At 32.0% G+C, this 23,142-nt stretch overlaps 2 protein-coding genes across 2 annotated transcripts in view; one reads left to right on the forward strand and one right to left on the reverse strand.

Annotated features, from left to right (window-relative positions):
• LOC132942269 (POU domain protein 2-like) overlaps window positions 1–1,935 on the reverse strand; it is a 42,327-nt gene extending 40,392 nt beyond the window's left edge. Inside the window, exon 1 of the mRNA XM_061010540.1 lies at window positions 824–1,935. Within this exon, the coding sequence (XP_060866523.1) occupies window positions 824–1,250 (427 nt within the window). The 5' untranslated portion in view covers window positions 1,251–1,935. The remainder of the gene's footprint in view (window positions 1–823) is intronic.
• Window positions 1,936–18,723: 16,788 nt separating this feature from the next.
• On the forward strand, window positions 18,724–20,857 carry LOC132942809 (uncharacterized). The gene is made up of 4 exons (XM_061011460.1): window positions 18,724–18,843; window positions 18,939–19,095; window positions 19,371–20,357; window positions 20,847–20,857. The coding sequence occupies exons 1-4, from the start codon at window positions 18,802–18,804 to the stop codon at window positions 20,855–20,857; spliced, it is 1,197 nt and encodes a 398-aa protein (XP_060867443.1). The 5' UTR covers window positions 18,724–18,801.
• The last annotated feature ends 2,285 nt before the right edge of the window (window positions 20,858–23,142 follow it).

Here is a 23,142-nt window from a genome sequence, read left to right on the forward strand (position 1 = left end):
ATAAATGCATAATATTCCAAAACGATTTCCAATAATAATTATTAAATTACACGTTCTTGCAGGCGCGTTTAGAAGGCTACTAATACTATATATGTAATAATAATTGTTTAAGGAGACAATAATTATTAACAGCCAATTGTTTCGTCGCATCTTATTTAATCGTACAGGTTAGGGTACCACGGTGTATAATTATTATGATTATAATATTAAGCCCACTCTGACGTATATGCGATTGACGGATTCGGGAAAACATGATGATATTATTCATTGACCGGAAATAACTCTCAAGAGTCTTGTGAGCATCGGATTTTCGATATTAATATAACCATTAGAACCATGACTAATTGACATGTCGTTACTAAACACGATCGCTAATTATAATAATATCCAAGTGCCCTTGTTCTAAATATCGTATACAAGACGTGCGACGACCATTCCGAAAAATATGACGTAAAACCGATCGTCGATGAAACGTGGACGATTCGCAATTACTATACTGCCTATGTGAAATAATTATTAACAGGTGTCGCGGGATGGGTGGCGACATGCCAATAGGGTCAAAAAAGTGGAAGAAGCATATAGGTATATCATAATAAAATTAATGTAATATATTATGAGAAATCATCGAGGCGTGACGAGAACGGAGTGTAAAAAAAAATGCGCATAACTGAATATTTAAATGTCATAATATTGGAAGGGGTACATAAGCAAAAGTATTTTCCAAAAAGAAGAGCTTCGTAACCCCTAAATTCAAGCACTGGCCGAATACCAACGACTATAAAAAAGATGTTACAATCGAGCAGGTCGATATGTCGGGGCTTACCGTTTTCGTTGGGCGTGGGCGGCGGCAGCGGCGACGACTGATCGCCACGACTCCTCCTGCCTCCGATGCTGCCGCGTTCGTCGTCTTCGTCGTCTTCGTTGTCATCGTCGTCGTCATCGTCTTCGGACGACGAACCGACGGCTGCGTGGACGGCGCGCATCAGGGCCATCGGCGGCGGCGGTGGCGAGGGCCCCGCCGACTTGGCGGACGACGGCTGGTGGCCGGCCACCCGGTTGTGGTGGTTGTTGTGGTGGTGGTGCGCAAAGTATGGATGCGCCCGGCCACCGTTGTTGTACTTTGGCACGGACAGCGAACTGAGGTCGAGCGGCTGTTGGTCGGTGGCCGCGGCTGTGGCGGCGGTGACGTCGCACGACGGCCGCCGTCCGGCCAGCAGACCGCCGATTCGGTGGTGCTGTTGCAAGATCATAGCCGCGGTCGCGGCCGCTGCGGCAGCCGCCTTGTCCGAGGGCGGCGAATCGTTGTTGTTATTGTTCTTACTGCTATGGTTGTTGTTGTTGTTCAGGTTGTGGAACTTGTGCAGGTTCCGGTAGAATTCGAACCCGGCCGGGTGGAACTTGTGCGCAAGCTTTGACTCGTCGTCGACGCGGCGGTACTGGGCTCCGGTGGCCGTGGCCAGCCTCAGCCCCTCTCCGCCGGCCACCGCGGGTAAGCCCTCCAGCTTAACGGACGGACGGAAACTCGGACGAACGCGAGCGCGCGCGACGAATGCTCGCACGGAAAACGTGTCTCGGCAACGGCACAATCGCGCGTACACGATTATTATAAAAATTAACAATAATATTATCACCGCGCGTTTATATTATATTGTAATTATATAAATATAGGTGTATATAATATTAATATATAGGTAACAACGACGATCCTAATAATAACGCGATATTATTAATAATATCGTATAAGACTCGACACGGGCACTGTCTCACGACGACGAATTTTTTTGGGTTTCCACTATAGGGTGCGAACAAGGATTTATTTATTTTTTTTTAAAAAATACGGAAAATAAAAAACGGAAAAAAACCCAAAAAAAAAACGGACGATAACCGCACGCGGGACGACCGTGTACGTTTGACCGGTGCGTATGACTATATGAAGGCGGCGCGCGGTGTCGTCTCATTCAGTCGTCGCCGTCGCCGTCGTCGGCCACCGCCGCCGCCGCGCCACCACCACCGACGCAGCATCGTCGTTTCGACGGGTGGGGGGGAGATGCTAACGCACACAGGTACTGGTGGGGCCGTCCGAGGGGGCATGACGGGCGGCGGGACCAATCGGAACACGCCCCGCGTGCGTGTGCGCGCCGGTGATCCGCGGCGCGAGCGCCGAGCGCTGTTCGCGGGCATTTCCGTCGGAGGCGACGACGATTTTCCACTCCGTCCCCGTCGGACGTGTGCGCGTATACGGATTTGCAAAACTTTCGGGCCCCCCCAACCCCTCCCACGACCACCCCTCTCGTGTCGTCCGCCCGGCGGCCCTTGTAACTTTTCGCGTGGGTACGGATTTTTGCTTGCATCTCCTGTCTCCCCGAAAGGACACGCCTAGTTCTTTAAATCGGACTTCCGTTTGGCCGCGCGGCTTTTTAAGGTTTTCTTCTACGCTTTTTTTCGTTTTTTTTTTTTTTATTTATACGCTCGGCATTTTCTTTTTTTTAACATAATATAATAATATAATACAATATATTTATTATACGTGCGCGTCGCTGCAGAAGGTATTTGGCGCCGTACAAATATTATTCCGTTTCGTTATTGTATTTTTTTTCCCCAACTATACCTACCTGTACTTATACGTATGCGTTCTCCGAGCACCGACAGACGCGTTGAACATTCGTTTAAACTTATAAGTTATATACCGCCTATTTTAAATTCTACCCTGATAAACGACGCCCTTCGTCCGTGCGATATATTATTATAGTAAAGACTATTTTACCACGTTGTTAAAAGTGTAGCTTCGACTTTACTGTATACCTTACTTTACTGTACCTCTATATAAAATCGCACAATTTATCATTTGCAGGAATAACTTGATATAGTTAGATATGTATACACAATTATTATTGTTATACACCGGCATATATAGTAACAATATAGTATATACTACCTACACGTCCATAACACTCTATAGTCTATAGCATAAAAACCAAAATTTGTTTCCAACGCTCGAAATAATTTTCAATTATTACACGTAAATGTTAAATAATTCATTAATCATAAAAATATTTACTTTTTATAATAATTTTCTCAATACATATATAATTCGTTCTTACAACGAATCGGACATGTAGTTTTTACCTATATATTTACAGTTTTCAATAATTGGATAATATACGCATTCATTAGGTATATCGTCTAATTTATTATGTAAAGGTATACCGCTGAATTATAGCTTATATCGGTACATAAACCGCCTATTTTGTATTTATTATAAATCATTTAAAAAATAAAAATATGTAATGCTAATTAATAATAGGAAAAATCATAATTAAATTATAATCTTCATACCTACATTTTAGTAGCCAGTAGGTAGATATTTCTATTTTCTTCAATGGTGCATAATATAATGGCATGTAATAGTCATAATAAACTCATCACTTTTTAATAGTCTGAGACACTAAGACATATTATTGTTATGGACTTATAAGTTATAGTCTATAATATTATATGCATATACATAATTATATATATTCATAGCCAAATAAAATATTTTTATTATTACATTTTATATTTATTGTTTTTATTGCTGAACTGTATTAGATATACATACAAGTATAAGAAAAACATTGAATTATAAAAAAAATCTACAAATATTTGCAATTTTGTATAATTTAAATGTATATAGCTATAGTCCTAATAACCCTATACCTACTTATATGGCTGTATACCTATATAATTGTAGAGCGATAAAAACTATCGAAAATAAAGCCAACGGATTCGGAAACGTGTCGCTTTAGAAACTATTATACTATTATATAAAAACAACGATAAAATCCCTTTTGCTAAGTCCCCGCGGTAGTGCAAAAGCAGCCCTACTGCACATCGCGCTAATAATATATAGGCGGTCGAGTTCACGCATGCTACACTATGTATATATATATATACTGGTATAATAGTATATAGGTATAGTGTTAAGTATAGTATAGTACATACACCTTATATGACACTTTTATAGTCGGATAGATATATCTATATCGGTGTTGCAATGACGCGGGGCAAGCGCTTGTATACTAGTAAATCAGGCACGAGTTCATAGGTAAACATATAGGATGAAGACAATCGGTTGTATTTAGTCGTGGTACCTAACCCAACCGTTATGCGGATTGCGGGTACTACCGAAATCAAAAAGTTTTTGGCTAATCCGTACGACCGTCTGCAATATTATATAGTATTAAAATATCTTAATAATATTATGATTATTATTATATAACTCGCGGACGATGATATTATAAATAACTATTAATTACATGTATTATTATATTTATAGATACCGCGCGTCCTACAGCAGGACTGCATGAGACTACAAGACACTACAGTGAGACGACAAGTCGGCCGAACTCCGTTCTTTTTTTTCGGGGGATGGAGGGTATACAGGTTGACGTGTATATATTGACACAGGCGAACACACGACAATATAATATATTACAACTCTAAATCATTGCTATTATTTTGAATTGTTATTTCTTTCGCCATGCGGATATGTGATTTCTACTCCGCGCGACCGTCGCTTTAACGACATTCGACGTTCGAATTTTCCCGTCCGAGGACCTCGGCCGTGTCCGTTTACATAATATCTTACATAATATGTACTGCGCAATGCGCATATAATATCATATACAGATGAGCACCTATATACCGTATATACCTATGTTCATTTTCAAAGACTGTCTAGCTCACTCCCTCCGACGTCGAGACGTTTCATCCTTATGACCTAACCACGCGGTTTATACTCCCGCACGCGTGTGGGAAATTTGTTTCGCCCACACCTTATACATGGTGCATATTATAACACATAATAATAATAATATCGCGAGCCCTTCATCAGTGCCTTTTGTGTTACGGCCGGGGGTCGTCGAACACTGCGCATAATATGTATAATGCAGCATATACGACCCGTCGTATTCTAATTGCACTCGTAGCGTATATACATATATTATATAATATATACTTTTATACATAATAATACACGGCCCATATAATATATATATATTATATGCACTGGGGTATTATTCGACACAACAATACAACGGTCATTTCGCCGCGACGGACTATATAATATGTATAATAATAATATAATATATATTATACGCGCTCACACCTCTGTATAGTATACTACCTATACATACTACAACGACGACGACGACGACGATAATAATAATAGACGCGCGACGAGAGTCGTTATGTGCGCGTATAATAATAATATACGAAATGTTATTTATTTTCCCCATTTTATTGCTATTCGCGCCTCCACCCCCGCGTATATAGGTACCTCCGGATGTACGGGACACGCCGCTATATATATATGCGCGTATATGGACGACGACTTGGACGACTATACGACAACTGGGTCATTTCAACAGATGTTGACGTTATACACGCACATAATATATATAATATACGCGCATATAATATATAGAGGTACCTTTAATAATAATAATAATATAATGCGTATACCATATCGTGCATTATGTGTGCGTGTATATATATATATATATAAGTATAGCAGCCTCCGAATGGTCATCTCGTCCACACGGCCCAAAGGTGCGGCGCGGGGGCGGTATTGATTTTTCGCATTCACACACACGGGCGCCGCACCCGCACGCACACACGCATACTTACGCACAATGGGGCCCGCGGTGTTGACCGGTGCACGTCGCGCAGAGGGGACGTATTATTATTATTTTAACCAGACGGACGCCACGCACGCGTTACACTATATAATAATATTATATTATGTATATTGTATAATATATATATATATTATATATCGTTATAATAACGGATTTCTAGCGCGCAGAGTATTTTCGTGATAGCATACATATATATCTAATATATAATATGTAGGCGATGCTACATATAGGTACTTATATTATACGCCGGGTTGTGTTTGACCGACTTCGCTCGCAGCCGTCGACGGACGGCGCGTACTTATGTTTCATCGCACGGTATAATAATACATATTATACTATAATAATATTATGCACTTTAATATGTAATAACTAAGTGATAGAGACCGGAATTATAATATATACACTGTGCACTAAAATGGTGCTAAATAATTATACGGTATAAATACATGCTAAGTAAAAATTACAAATTATGCACCAGATAATGCGCTGGAAAACGTTCAAAACATGCACTATCTATGCATATAACATTAAAAACCCTTAACCTTCAACTATATGCATCCATGTGCAAAATAATATTTGGTCTATGAAATCAGTTGGATCCGAAACTGCCACATTTCGAATCCTCATGATGACCGTGCACACACTCAGTATGAACATGCAAATGCATCTAATTCTATCAGTGACGTATATACGATTTAATTTAGGGGGGAGGGGGTGAAGGTCACTGAAATCATTCCATGGTCATTAGTAATAATAATAATAATAATAATAATCATACATAAAGGAATCAAATTTTGCCTCGTTTTTTTTTTTTGGCGACGAAGTATCAACAGTTTTTATAGAGCATGTTAAGTGTTATCTTTATTTGATCCTCACGCGGACTTGTCTCAAAATTCAAAAACAATTCTACGCGATACCATATTATTGCTTCTCACAGACGCCTTGTCCTGGTTATAAAATTACACTTAGTTACACTCTACAGATATTAACATCTCTGTTCTAATGTTATTTTAACTATAATTATAATATAATGATTGATAGTCATAATACTTTTACAAATATATTATATTAATTACTTACGTTTGAATAACCTATACATAAATATGTGTTTTATCCAATCAACATTCCTCGGGCACTGAGCGGAAATCAACGGGTAAATGTATATTACGGATTGACTATACCTTTTTTGAAAAACAATATAAATAGGTTATTAATACAATATGTGTAGATAACTATACCATAGTATGAGTCATATTTCAGATTAGAATATACATAATAAGTAAGATATATAACTTAATGATAAATTAAATAAAGTTTAATGTTATTAGTGAAAATAGGGGGGTTAGGAGCTAAGCCCCCCCCCTTAAATCAATCTCAAGCGTTATTTCCTCTTATATAATTTGAGTATATACTAATATATATATACCTACGTCCTACTTATATAATATTATTCCGCGTGGTTGGAAGTACCGCGCTTTTTACTTTTACTTTACAGTGCAGAGCACAGCCTTTTTTTGAAGTGATTCATGAAATGGTACTTGGTAGCGCACCGGTTTATTTCGGTGCAGCAACAGCTAGTACACTGTTTAGCACGCACTTGCTCTATCAACGGCTAAAAAGACACTACTATATTATTTTTCCATTGTAAACAGCACCCATTTCGCCCTATACTCTGAACGCTACTTCAACACGACAAGTTAGAGTTAAAAGTTTAACAATCGAATGTTTATATTATAATTTTCTATTATTTACAGCAAAACTAAGTTACCACCTAACTAACAAAATAATTATTTCTTATTCTAAACTAAAACATATAAGATTCGTTAAAAACTAAAAAAAAGTTTAGTTACATATGATGTACTAAATTGATGAATTTAATCAATGATTTGATGATGTCAGCAGACTATAAAAAATACTGAAATGACATCACTGGGCATACCTACTGCAGCGCACGAGTAGTATTAAAAAAAAAAAATTAAATCACATTTTTGTAAACACCGATGGGTTTAACAGTTTTGACTTTTGATTGAGATTTCCCTCTAAAACCTACAGGGGACACATGGGTATTATTTTCTCAAATAAAAAATAGTAAAGCTTGCGTATTACGAAGCGCATTTGCTTAGATTTACATACAAGTAACGATTTTTGTACAGCCAACTGTTTATTTTGTTATGAAGTAGCGGTATAGCGTGATTCTTAGCACATTTCATCAAATGTATTTATAGTGACTATTCCAACCGACAGCCACTGATAATATGCACCAGTGCCAAATTTCGTACCAAGCATATATGATATATATGATGATAGGCACAACATAATATGTTACAGCACAGTTATACTGTTACGCAACTGTTCGACGTGATGAAGAAGCTATTAAATATTGAATCAGTGCGCGTATCGCCTTAATACCTATACAGTACATCGATACCGAAACGAACATGCCCTCTCCCCTCAGCAAAATTCTTGAAAATATTTATTCAAATATCTCGTATCATGTAATTTGTAAATGAAAATGTATGTTCGACATTATAGTAGATACATATTCAAGTATAATATGAAAAAAAACACGAAAGAGGCCAGGGACATATGTTCCGGCTCCCTGTAATGTGATAAATAAGTACCTATTCATATATTTTCTATTGCTAGATTTAAGTACACGTACGTGACGTCGAGGATTACGGAAACTCAATATCGTCACTTAAGCGGCGACACCACGTATCTCTCTGTTTTTGCAACTGTATATAGAAGAGATAAAAAAAAAATCAATGCCTGCGTGGTGCAGGAGTTAATGTACCTCCTATAGTGTCTGGTCTTATTATTAATGTATGGTGTTGCCATTTAAGTGGCGATATATTATTTGGGGTATCTTTAGATATATATATATATATATAGATTTGTTGATTTGTACTTAAATATTATAAATCCAACAGGTATAAATTTCGTTCTTACAAATATTGTGATCAGAGCCTATAACGAAGAAACAATAACAAAAAATAATATGTGAGGATAATCCTGCAGCAGGACGAGTGACAGTTAAACTGTAAACAAGTGGCAACAGTAGGTATAATAGAGCATTATGCGTACGTCATGACATTTTAAAGGTCACATCATCACTGCCACTATTAACCTTCCTCGTATCACATACGGTATAGTACACAACCATAATACGTCTATATTTTATAATATGTTAATTATTATTATTATTGTATTTATTTGTATTGCAAAAAGGTACTATAAAAATTCAATAAATTTTAGATTCTGAGTAGAGCAATGAATGTTTTTTATAATTTTTTTATCTCGACATTTCCCTCCCTAGCTATTGTAGGAACTCCGGGAGTCTACGGGTGTATAATATTGTTTGAAACCACCCAACGGCGATAACAACCGGGACAAAATGACATAATATATATTATATTATATATTTACATAATAATAAATGTGCGATGTTAATCAACGTCAATATCGCTTTCATCAATCACCTGAATTCTTCTCACACTTAATTTAGTGTCAAAATTTGATAGCAAATATATCATGACTTGGCTGCAGTTGGTAACAATATTATATTACTTACGCTTAAATTATGCTCAATTCAGCCATAATTTTATCATAATAGGTATAATATAATCAAAAAATATGTAGATACCTATACAAAGTTTTTAATCAAATTTACTATAAAGAATTTACTGTACATTTTTACGTGATATTTACAATTTGCTATAATAATGATAATATTATATTTTTCGATATAAAAAATTGTTGTTTAAAAACAGTTATCTGACATAACTAGATAAAACTATTATTAAATAAATATAAATCGTAATTGAAAACCATAAGCATATAATATTATACTATATAAACCTATGTATAATATAATATATTCTTAACGCCTGTATAGTATAGTTTGTAGATAATAATAATATGTTTCCCGGCATAGATATTATTTGTATTATATTTTCAATCCTTTATTCTATAGCTATTTTATCGTTCGATTTAAGTATAATAATATATTAGGTATATTATATTATTTATAACCTTAAAATATAATTTAATGTTTGATTTTAAGTTTAAATTAAACGTTTCCAAACCAATATTTTTGGGGGCAAGTATTGTGCAAACGGTTCACCCCCATGTTCATACCACTAGGAAAAAAAAAAATTATTACAATCGATGTACTTATATTACATTTTGAAAACTATTCTGTAAGAGCTATAAAATTATCACCGGTATATGTAGAGGTTTTTCTGAAATAAACAAAAATAAACAAATAAATCATTTGGACTTTACAGATTCCACTTTCCTCGCTGATATATATATAATGTTACGTATTTATTTGTCTATACTATTACTTACACATACTTCCAAATCAATGGCACAGTACACCAATAATGCCTGATTTGGTCTTTATATTAATTGTCATGGCCAAACAAACTTTTACAGGAAATTGAACCCTTCGAATTTTTATTCGAAAATCGTTAAGATATAAATTCGTTTATATATAGGCGTATCTAATTAAGGTGATAATTTAAAAGGGTCTTAATAACCAATTAGTAGGTACATAGTATTAGAACCTTTATGTATGCATATTATACTAGTATCGATTTTTAAAAATTGAGGTTACGTTTTCGGTATTTGTTGTTTAACATTTCAAGACTTAAAACTGCATGGCAAAAAAGAATCTAACATTGAATTATTGGTTAGCATATAATCAAATAAAAATTGTCTTTGTTTATGAATACGCGTAGTTCATAGGCAGGGTACCTACATTAATTTTGCACTTAAATAAGACCGAACTCATTTAAATTGCAGTAATTTTAATTCAACGTGTGAAACAACTAAAGTATATAAATATGTTAAAAAGTGCGTTTAAGACATATTATTATATTCAAATTCGTACGAAAATATAAATATAATAATATATATTAATTCATAATAAATTATTTAAATATAGTTGGTTATGTTACATGATAACACAGATTAACACTAATAATTAAAATTAAGAATATACATTTGATAATATGCTAATCAGTGGTAATCTGTTAATTATTTTGTTAAATACGATGCACAAGATTTTTTTTTATTCACATTAGTTAAAATTTTAAAAACCTCTTAAGTATTTAGCGGTTATTTTTCAGCTTATAAATTAACATAATGTGCTAGTAAAATATATTATAATTGATTTCATATTACCTATGTACCTACTTATTATTTATTTTTCGTATAATATTAAAATCTTCAATTTCAGAAATAACTAAGTAAACGATCTGAGGTTGAATATTATGAAAAAATAACATATTGAGGATCGGTATTATAGCCTATAGGTATACTTATATTATTCATGCTGTATAATACATAAAAATATACTTATATATATGGTTGCCGATTAATGTCAACGCGTGGACGGATAATACAACCCCGCTGTGAGGAAAATATTCAGGAAGGGTCCAGCCCACGGGAAAGGGAAATGAAATAATCGTATTTTAAAAGTATATAATATTATTATATACCGCGCAGACGTGCAGCATTTTTAATACAATATGGAATAGCCTAATTACATTAAATGATACACAGAAAAGGTATAAATTTCCATTACCATTTTATATGTGGGTACCGCATGTTGTTCGATCCCTCTCAACTTATTAGCTATTTTTAATAGCGCATTAATCTTCGCCCATTTTTCATTAGTTGTATGTATATTTTTTGGGGTGAAATAGATCGAAAATGATACATAATATCAACCCTGATGCAAACTGAAATAATATATTAATTCAATACGTTAAGTCATTCTATAGTGTATACGGAGATTATTTTATTTACACGCAATTATGTGTTTTTACAATAATACGTCATTTCTGTTGTCTGTAGTAGTTGGTACCACTCAAATAATATATTGTGCCGCAGTTATTGTGCTGCAGTTAAGGTAAAAATAAATATTTTATAGTGCCCACGGACGGATCGTGTTGCTTAATCGCAATAATTTGCGTCTTGAACAAAACACTTCACGCATCACCTGCACTCTGCACTCATGCTACAACATGGTATATATAGTTAGGTAGGTACCTACATAAAAATGATAGGCAAAATTCGTTTCCTTTCGATTCTCTCCCCCATTTGTTGCCGTTAAATCATTCAATTTGTCGATCATCGCGGGATAAGCACAAAAATACAACCTTATAACAAACCTAACCTGAGGTTTTATCTTTTCTTTACTATACATTGTTAAAATATAATTACATTCCGGTTCCCTGCGTGGGAGTTTCGTATACATACATCAATAATATTATATATACCTGTTCTCTTGCCATCCATATATTTTGCATGGATGATGTAAAAAAAAAACTACACACCCGAAGACTATGAAAAGAGTTTCAACCGGGTTTTGATTAAAGGAAAAAAAATCGCTCCCCAATCGTATAGTTGACCTAGATTCCCTATACATAATCTTGTAATTATTCTCGCAGTTTCCGTCGAAATTCGCACCCATCTGTTAAAAAAACACCCCAGTAACGGAATAAAAAGAGGTTTTGGAATATTTTTTCCCATGAATATCCACCTTTATGTAAGTTTTTTTCAACAAAAAACGATGGGGATTCGTATAATATATATATATATAATTTTTTTTAGTGTGAGACCAAGATTTTTAGGTCAACGGCTGCTGGGGATTTTTACTGTTTTTTAGAAACGATACATAATACGTTGTAGTGACAACCCTCTTTGGTTTGTCTAACGTCTCCGGGGAGTATTGTGTCGATTTTTTTTACGTTTCACGGAAAAAAAAAACATACAAAACGACTATAATATGCGTATTCAAAGTAAATGCCTATAAATTGGAAAGGGTTTGCCGAAAACCAGGAAATATCAAAATGCCCATGCACATAGGTACAAACGTACAATGACTCGGTTAAATCCATTGTTTGAAGGGTTGCCGTAAACAAATTTTTTCAAACCCTTTTTTTGGGATGAATCTTTGTCACACAAATTTAATTTCATAAAATGTCACACCTAACTATATCTATATATTATGTTTCTTTTTTGAGTACCTCCAGAATATATATACCTAACCAAAATCTGAAACTGACGTTGACAAACATGAATTTACAGTTGGGACCGTTAAGAGAAGAATGTATATTATAATGACTAGGTATAATGTATATGTATTCTTATATATATATATATATATATAATTGGTATGAATAGGTATGTGTTAATGCAAAAATGTGACTATAATAATAATTAATGTGTGTACTTATTCAATGTAGAAGTGTTGAACCTAGGTACTGAACATAGCAATAACGGTCATTTAAATTTTACAATAAATATAAATTTTAATTAAAACGGAATTCGTTTTTATATGATTAATTAACACAAGCAAGTAACAATGATTTGTATAATAATGATAAAATTTCTATACAATAATATGCGTAATTAAGGATTATGCAAATATTAATAATATCTAGAATTCTTTCCCACTCATGTATGGGTTATTTTCATTAATACATAAATATAAACATTAAACAAGTATCCAACATTTTTGTCTTCTGACCATATTTTTATTCATTACCTATGGTAGTAATAACTAATAATTATGTACTATGTAGTATGGGCAATATAAATATTGAATTCGATGACATAAAATCTGTGCCGTTTGACAATTACCTAGTGAAATATTTTACAACAAATTTTTTGATATTTACCGGTTTGATTTTAATACAATATATGTCAATAAGCATATTACCAATATATTATCATAATTTCGTTTTACAGCCTTAACGTAAATTATCTCGATTGAACTATTGAATTTTGGATTAGTTATTGTATCATATCTTGGCTTATTGTAGTGATGGTTGTATAATAATTATGGCTACACATGTAAGTATGTAACATATTAGGTCATATATTAATATATTATCAAAGTTAATTTTGGAATAAATAGCCTACCTATTTAATATTATACATTGGTCAACTGTATAATATAATATAATAATATAATGTACGATAAATGTCAAAATTTTTATTTCAAACACTTTTTAAAAATAATTGAGCCAAATGCATATGCCTGAGGGGTGGGAACAGATGTGTATTGTGCACATCCATATAAAAAACGCTATATCACGACATCATTTTTACTGGCGTCTGGCAGGCTTATGTTTCGCTCAACAACAGTGATTTGAATACGCATAATATATATATATATTTATTATTTCGTTTCACGCATCACAATAGGAGGCGTACGGCGTTTCACGGGTAAAAAGATATTGAACGACGGACCATTAATAACGCGAAACCGAGACCGCTGTGCAGCGGGGTATACGTATATTATACATGTAAGGTTAAGAAAAAGACGTAGAGAAAAAACAGTGTTTTTTTTCGATCCCTGCTCAGCACCGTATAGTATTTACCCCCTAGCGAATTTACATAATATAAAACGACTGCGTGCGTCAAAAGAATTTCGCATACCTACGCATAGTCTCTTGTTAGCTCCAGTCAATCGTAACACCCTATATAAACTGAAGGTATAATACTATATAATATATTATATTATGCGTGTGCAATGTGCATATAATATGCATAATATACCTATACGCCGTATACGTACACGGCGGGGAAAACGGCACTTTGCATCTATATATATTAAAAAATGTGGTAGGGGTGGGTTATACTACAAGGGTAGATGTATCCCTGAAAGTTTGTCGGTCCGTCAACAGGTGAAGGAGGTATTATGTATGTATACCGTAATGTATGCGCGACCGCGTACGCAAATCAGAAAAAAGGGGTGTGCCGTTTTTTAACCCACGCTAAAAAATGATCCTTCAAAATACGCGCATGTACATTACGCATTATATAGTGGTATATAATAATATTATAACGACCAAATTATGTAATACCAAAATGGTGATAGTCGATTTGTCGAAAGAGCGCAGTAATATATAGGTTAGAATATAGACATAAATAATATTCATGTTTAGTTGTTATTCTTATATTGTTTTATTAGCATAATACGAAAACACTTTCGCAGTTCACTCTATAATATAGTCTATGCTTTTATTCATAATAATATATTGATATGTGTGATAATTAAAGGGCGCCCGAGAGTTGGGCCATAATTAACCTTTTTTCAAAATGTTATACCATAATATTGGGCCACTACAGATCTACATTTATAACAGGTACTATAGGTAGGCTCGGCGATTGGGCTACTATTACATTTTCAATTTTAATAAAACAATATTTAATATCGTATGTAATTACAATACCTAACACTGCTGTGCACACGAAACTTTACTTGAACTTCGAAGCGACTGCGTGCCTTATCAAAAGGTAGTAAATTATCCAATATTAAATAATATAGAATTAGCAGGGGCTGCCATTAAATTAAATGATTAAAAATAGCCAAAAGCGTAATTTACAAAGAATATAAAACATTGCTACAAATGCCGTCTAGTGTCTCAAAAATTACATCTAATTTGTTTTTTGAAATTCAATCATAATATACGAACACAAATTATCATATCATGATAAAAACCCTTAGCTATTCCTTACAATAATTGATAGATGCTCTTCGTTTTCGAGCTACCGCTAAGTTTTCACGGGCTGACTTGCAGCGTCTACACCTCTGGATAACGGTCGTCCAATAATATGTCGTCTCCGCCAGATTAACATTAACGTATTATAGATCCCCCCTCCCAAATAAATTGGTGGTGCAACGCACCAAAAATTGTATACTCAAGCCGCCTCTTATATATTATATAAGAGGTACATATTGGGTATATGACTAATATGGAGGGTAGGATAACATTTTGTTACGTCAGTAATTATATTATTATTATGAGGTCTAGTGCTGTTACATTTAATTTTTGTAAAAGCTAATTTCCAGTAATAATTATTATTGTCTATTGCCATTTTTATCGAGAACGGAAATAAAATATGTTATCATGTGTACGTAATTACATTGTTATACTGGAGTGGTAGAATCTATAGAGGATTTACTGAAGTAAATAATATTTAATATTCGTGATAAAATGGTCTAGACATAACATACCTACTATTAACAATCGTTGTAATTGACACAGAAGTACCTATTCGTAATCCATGATAAAACACAGCTATATAGGTAGTTACTAATGAGTATACATTTAGAATTTGGTTTTATTTCGTATTATTTTAGATACTCTTACTAGTCGCATTAAAATCAAGTAATGTAAGTATAATACAAATTTATAAAAATTAAACCAATTTAATAAAATAATTTTTTTTTTTAAACGTTTACATTATTGATTTTAGTTGAACTGAAAAATATGTTAGCGTTTTGATTATGTAAGTTTATGTCTTATGCTTCGAAATTAATACAATATCAACTTTAAGTAAGTACAAATTACAATTTGTTGATGGAACTAAAATATAATTGTGATACAGACGATACAGACGATACAGTATAATTTGTAATTAAATATTAATTTAGGTATAATGTTTTATTGATTTTATTGTAGATAATATTATAGACTTGATGGTAGAAAACCCGCACAAATATTCACATGTTCTTATTATTATAAGCATAAATTTTAAATTATTATTCTATTTTCGTTCAATCGTCTACGAAATAAAAATATTTGAAAATATTAAAAACAATGCAAATACAAAACTAAAACTTACTATTTCAGCTAGTGAGTATAGCTATACCGAAATAACTACATTACCAATTTAGCTCATGAAAATACAAGTGGTTTGTCAACCTCCCAGTTTATTTAAATATAATTTATTGATCTCTGACCTATTGTTTAATAGAAGTTTTTACGGTATATATATTACTATATTACGGGGTCCAGGCGTACAGATATACAATATCGTGCAGAGTGTTAAGTTGAGTCTGACATAGGTGATAATTAGACACCTGAGTCGGTCACGATAGGTATTATCTATTGTATATTTTTACTAGGGCTGTATTACATGCGATTTCTATCTCTGTTTCATTCTGTCTCTGTCTCTCCCCCTCTTATAGTCTCTATCAGTCTTTCTCTTATTCTTTTTGACATTATCGTCGTCCGCTGATATTTTTTATGGGCAAATAATACTTAAAATACAATTAAAAAAAAAAAAACATTGAAATGATAGATATATACGTATGTAACGGAGTTTTCTTCAAATGAGCACGGATTATAAATTATTAAATATCATAATAATATGATTAAAATAGAATATGGCGTCAGCAACTGTCAAGTTCTGTGTCAATACCAAATGCAGCTGTAGGAATAGGAACATACGAATAATTTATCATATCAAAATCACGTTTCGTACATAATAAAACTATACGAGTTCCGGATAAATTTTAAGCGCGTATGTATAATATCAACTCATTATGAAATTTAATAAATTAATTAATATCTACAGCACGTTGAAATCCTCTGTTATAACATAGTATTGAGTACCTATATCGTATAATATGTCATCGACACTTATTGTAAATTAAAAGTTATCTTAAATTCCATTTGCTATTTAGGCATTCAAATTCAATTCAATTGACAAATAAATAGAAACGTGATTTTTATATTTTATTTCATGATCTTGGAGTCAATAAATGTATAAGATATCTCTAACTATTTAAACATAGTAAGTATCTTATGATCGACTGTTAAGAAGATAAATCATAATAGTTTTTTCTTAAAGTGAGTTCAAGCTTACTTCCTTTAACCTTAACACCAATCAGTTATTTAACCTATTGTTTTTGGTAATGTTTTACCATTTATTAGTAATTTGTTGCTGGTAACAGTTTAAAAATTCCCTTATTGTGCAAATTACTATAATAAGGATTAAGGATATATATTTATAGTCATATTGTATATCATATTAATAATTAATATTTTATAATATTTATTGATGGACATTGAACAGTAATTTTGATAATTAGTAAAGTGTTCATGCATTAAAATTGACAAAATATTGAAATAATAACAATTATTAATTACTCATAAGTCATAACCTTAATTTATATAAGGTACGTCATATTAACGGGGAAACACTGTTCATGGGCCGGCAGCACATCCTGTTTGCACGCTCATATATAATAGCATATATATTTTGAGAAACTTTTAATTTTGATATTTTCTTCTATCAATCGTTAAAAATTCAAATTAATAATAATAAGTTCAACACACATTCATATCAGTATAATATCTCCTGTGGTCATAGCAGGATAATATTAAGTATGACAATGTAGTATTGTAGATACCTAGCTATTGCCTATTATAATAGTCGCGATAACAATTCAATTGGCTATTATACTATCATAACAACTGTGTATGTATGTATGTTGTGAGTTAACGAATAAAACATTCAATTGAACTAGAATTCAACAAGTTAAATTAATACATTGAAATATTTTGTCAATTTGAAATGAATTGGTATCGTCTATAATATTGTTCCTACACTAAGTCACTAATTCATTATAGGTATATTATTATTTATCAATTAGATACCAATTTTAAATAAATTCTCCTCAAGTTGATTATCTTCAATTTATTATTAAGCATTATTCTCATCTTATCATTATTATCGTTATCTTCAAACATAACTTATTATACTACCTATAAGGTCTATCGTATATAATATTATACATTGCACATTTATGTGGCATTGAGCCGAATGAGTGGTATAATACTGCGTGTTCTCACTTTTCTAGTTTTGTTTTTAGCCTATCTACACACACTAAATTTACGAGGTAAACGGACAGTTTGTACTATCTATTGTTTAAGTTGCATATCGCGGACACTTTGTACGGTGAAAATAATTTGGTAAAAATCGATCGCGGACACTTTGTACGGTGATAATAAATTGGTAAAATTCGATCGCGGACGTTTTGTACGGTATAAATAAACCGGGAAATATATCTTAAAAGATGAGATAAAATTAAATTGCTCAAAACTTTAGATTGCGAATCATGATCGCGATTAGTATGAGACATGTGTTTGGTGTCACAGGCCACAGCATTAAAAGTATTAAAATATTAACTTATTCACTTTATAAAATGAACAAAAATCAAACTAGCAAACTCAAGCCAAAAATTTTTAAAAATGGGTATGAATATACTATTTTAAGAAAAAACCAATCTAATATCCGTTGGAAGTGTAATAAAATGACGTGTACGGGGAAAGTAACAACAAACCTTAATGAACCGGTGAGTTATAAGTTAAACATCATATTATTTTCATAATACCTAAATCATATTATTATTATATTTAAAAAAAATACTTTTGTATGTTTCGGCCATAGTATGAATTATTTACAAAATGGACTGATCATAACCACGAATCGAGTGATGAAACATTGAAGCTGAAAAACCTTGCATTAACTAATATGAAAAGCCGATCTGTTAATAGTAGAGAATCAACAAATCAAATTCTTCTATCTGTAATTCATGAAAATAATGGTTAGTATGATTTTAATCTAAAAAACAATTATACATACTGCGTATTTTATTATATTTAATACTTCGCACTTTTATACAATACTTATTCTTCTTATTTCGTCTTGGCATTTATGTCAATCATTGGAAAATTATAAGATAAATATTTTTTCGAGATAATTTTTATATCTACTATCTACAATCAAATCAATATATAGATAATACTTGTATTGATAATTTGATTTATGATTAATGATTATATAATATGATTTTTAAAATGATTTTTGCTTGTATTGCAGAAGACGTACGTAATAAAATAGGAAATACTGATTCAATACGTAGAACTATCCGTCGAGCACGTCGTAAAAATGTTCCTGAAGAACCTAGGAGTATGCAATTTGTATTGCCCGAGAAATGGAAAACAACTATGGGTGGTGAGTCAAAAGAATTTTTAATTTACGACAGCGAAAGTGAAAATAGAATGTTGATATTTGCAACTTCTCGAGCCTTAACTATATTGTCATCAGCCTCACTATGGTTTATGGATGGAACTTTTAAATGTTCGAGTGTTTTCGCTCAATTATACGTTATAAGAGCTGAATTTGAAGATAACGTATTTACATGTGTTTATGCATTCCTCCCAAATAAATTACAAACAACATACGAAGAAATGCTTACCAATGTTATTTTAGCTTCTATTCGGAACAGGTCTCCAGTTAAACCAGAAACTATAATCATTGATTTTGAGATAGGAGTTATAAATGCCATAAGCTTAGTTTTTAATCAAGTAAAAATTCAGGGCTGTTTTTTCCATCTGTGTCAAAGTGTATGGAGACAAATACAAAACTTAGGATTATCCAAAATGTATAAAGATAACGAACAAATTGCAAAACAATGTAAAATAATAACATCTTTAGCGTTTTTACCAGTTGAAGAAATACCTAATGAAATAGTTAATATGTATTTAACTTTTACTCCAGAACTATTTCCATTAATATTTTATTTTGAATCAACATATATTAACGGAAAGAATGGTGCACCAAGATTCCCTCTTGAAATTTGGAATGTGAGACACCAAACAATTAAGAACTCACACAGGACGAATAATTTTAGTGAAGGATGGAACAGTTCGTTCAATAAATTGGTTGGATCGGCTAATCCAAGTTTCTGGAGTGTTTTGAGGTCTTTGCAATTAGACGAATGCTCTAGTCATTTGAACAAAAACAGAAGACAAAAAAACCAAAATACACAAAATAAAATTCATGATGCCTGTGTACAGCACGAAAGTAAAATAATAACTAATTTACAATTGCTCGAAATAATTTGCCATACGTTTAATTTTTAAATATATACATATATTATGATTTATGTGACAGTGAATGTTTTAAAAATACATACCACGAATAATTATTGACGAATTTACTACCATAAATATTATTATTATTATTTTTTTTTTTTTTTATATGTTAACTACCTGTGTTTTGTAATAACAAATAATACATTTTTTTTTAAATAGTACAAACTGTCCGCCATGTACATTTTATTACTTTTTTAAATAGTACAAACTGTCCGCCATGTACATTTTATTACTTTTTGAAATAGTACAAACTGTCCGCGGTTTTCATTTTTTGTGGGTGACCGTACAAAGTGTCCTACAACCAATTTACGATGATACACAGGTATAATAGTGGTAGGTATATGGACGTAAACCTATATTAGAATTTCCAGTGATGTAACATAATATTCTATAACTATTTGAATTTTTATATTCTCAGATATAACTTAGTACATAGATATTAGGTATGATTATCATTTTGAGAACCAATGACCAAACCAAGATTGAGAATAAATAACCTCAATAACTGCTAACTATTAATTTTTACCCATTTGAAACATAACTATCATATTGTGCTTGTTATCTTAAAATAATAATAATATCTGGACATTTAATAGAAGGTAAGTACATTTTTAGTATCAAATTTTTGAAATTGGTTTTGTAAATTCATGAGTAATGTATAAACATTAAACTGTATGATTTTTTTTTAACATTCGAAATTTGTTCTAAGAACATTCGTTTAAGAAATGTCCGAATACGACCTTTATAAAGTATAAACTATACTTTTAAAATAAAATTTGCATAATAAATAGTAATCTTATTACAGATAAAATATCTGTTATTGGGCGAGGTGATAATTTTTTTTTTTTTTACTTAATGATATAGTGATATGTATAATGATAAGTTGTATAACATAGTCACCTTACTACGTGAAATACCCACACATTTTTTTAGCAATACATCACTGTCCACTGATAATATAATGTATTACCTATATGTACCTATCTTATTAGTATTATTAGTATTTTAAACTTTGAACGTATCTACTTTAAAGCGATCATGTTTCGGGTTAATCAGTTAGTTTCCTAATTCAAAATTAAAGAAATAATTATTATTCCGTGCATGTCCGTTTTATGTTTTAAAAACATAGATTATAGTATAATACTATAATTCAAAAATTGTTTTTTAGTTTTTTTTTTTTAATTGATCATGAAGCCCGGCAACTATGGTCATTAGCTATTTGTTTTTGTTTGTAGGGGAGGGAACTGTAAGGTGTAACACGTGTGTGTAGTTTTGGCAGATTTAGTGGGCTCCCGTGGGTATCTGCCATGCCCGGGTGGGGGATGGCGGCACTTCTCTCCGGACACCGTGACTTGCCCGAAGAAAAATGCCGCCCGTGAACCGAGGTTTGAACCAGCACTGGTTTGCGTCACAACCGACGCTTTAGTCCACTCAGCCACTCCGTCCCTCTATTTAAATTTATGGAAGATGAAACAACACCTATTTTCAGTCATAGAATTATTTAAAATTATATTTTGTAGCCATTTAATAATATCTCATAATAATATATTTCATCATCATATAACAAAGAAAGCAATACATGCGTACAAATTAATTTTACATAGGTATGATAAGAACCTCTCCATAAAGCGAAGCTTGTGCTTGGAGAAGGTAATAATGGAAAGCTAAATTAGTGCTATACAATATGCCAATATTAATTACTTATTAGTTATTACTATTAGTTAAAATATAATATTTATGATATATTATATATTATATTAGGTATTTATTTATTAATTAATTAACGCCAGTCGGCATTTACATAGTTGGTAATATATATATACAGGTAATGAAAAATGACAATATAAATGTAAAAATTATTGGTAATATAGATAATGATATTAAATTTAATATACTAATAATTTAATAATAATCATAAAAGAGAAATTATAAACTAAAAAAATAACAGCATCCTAATTCTGAGTGTGGCAATAAAACTAAGATAAAAAGAAACATTATTTAGTATAAACATGAAAAGTAGTTTTAGGTACAAACATACAGAATAATACTTATTATACGATAATAGACAATAGTGTTACAACTTATATAATGAGATCGGATTTATATAAAATCATTGGCTTTTTAAAATTATTTTTATTAATGTGTACATTGTAACATCTAATACATTATTTACAATATATAAATTACCTAATTTTATAGGTGAAATTGAATAATATCCGTGTTCTTCCGTTTCCAACATATTTTGCTGACCTCTGCATTCTCTTGTATTTCAAATGGTTAAAAATAAGCAATATAAAATATTTTTTAATAAAATAAAAGTCTTTAGTATAGTAAAGTACTTTTAGCTGGTATTCGTTGAAAATAATACGACCTACGTTCGTGTAGGTTTTAAAGGATACAACTAAGTTTATTTAATACATTTTCAAATTTCAAATAAAAGTTTACCTTATAAATTATTGAAAAAAAAGGAATAGATAGATCTATTTCAGTATAGAAGTTCTCAAATACACTATGTTCATTTTTCTTTTAATTGATTTATTAATAGTAGGTACATATAGTTTGAAAAACTTTTTAAACTCTTTTACTTTTATTAAAATATTAATTTGCCGATATTTAAGTATAAATATTTAAAAACCACTTTCGCGGAAGGACACAAATAATTGTTATTTATATTTAGTCAACTTCTTCGTATTTTTACTAAAATTTTTTCTGGT

The sequence above is a fragment of the Metopolophium dirhodum genome, chromosome 4 (assembly GCF_019925205.1).
Source record: "Metopolophium dirhodum isolate CAU chromosome 4, ASM1992520v1, whole genome shotgun sequence".
NCBI classification, from domain to species: domain Eukaryota; kingdom Metazoa; phylum Arthropoda; class Insecta; order Hemiptera; family Aphididae; genus Metopolophium; species Metopolophium dirhodum.

Coding starts and splice junctions, on each gene's coding strand:
- LOC132942809 (XM_061011460.1), top strand. CDS start 18,802: ATGACGTGTACGGGGAAAGTAACAACAAACCTTAATGAACCG. Junction 18,844..18,938: donor CAACAAACCTTAATGAACCG/GTGAGTTATAAG, acceptor TTTCGGCCATAG/TATGAATTATTTACAAAATG. Junction 19,096..19,370: donor TGTAATTCATGAAAATAATG/GTTAGTATGATT, acceptor CTTGTATTGCAG/AAGACGTACGTAATAAAATA.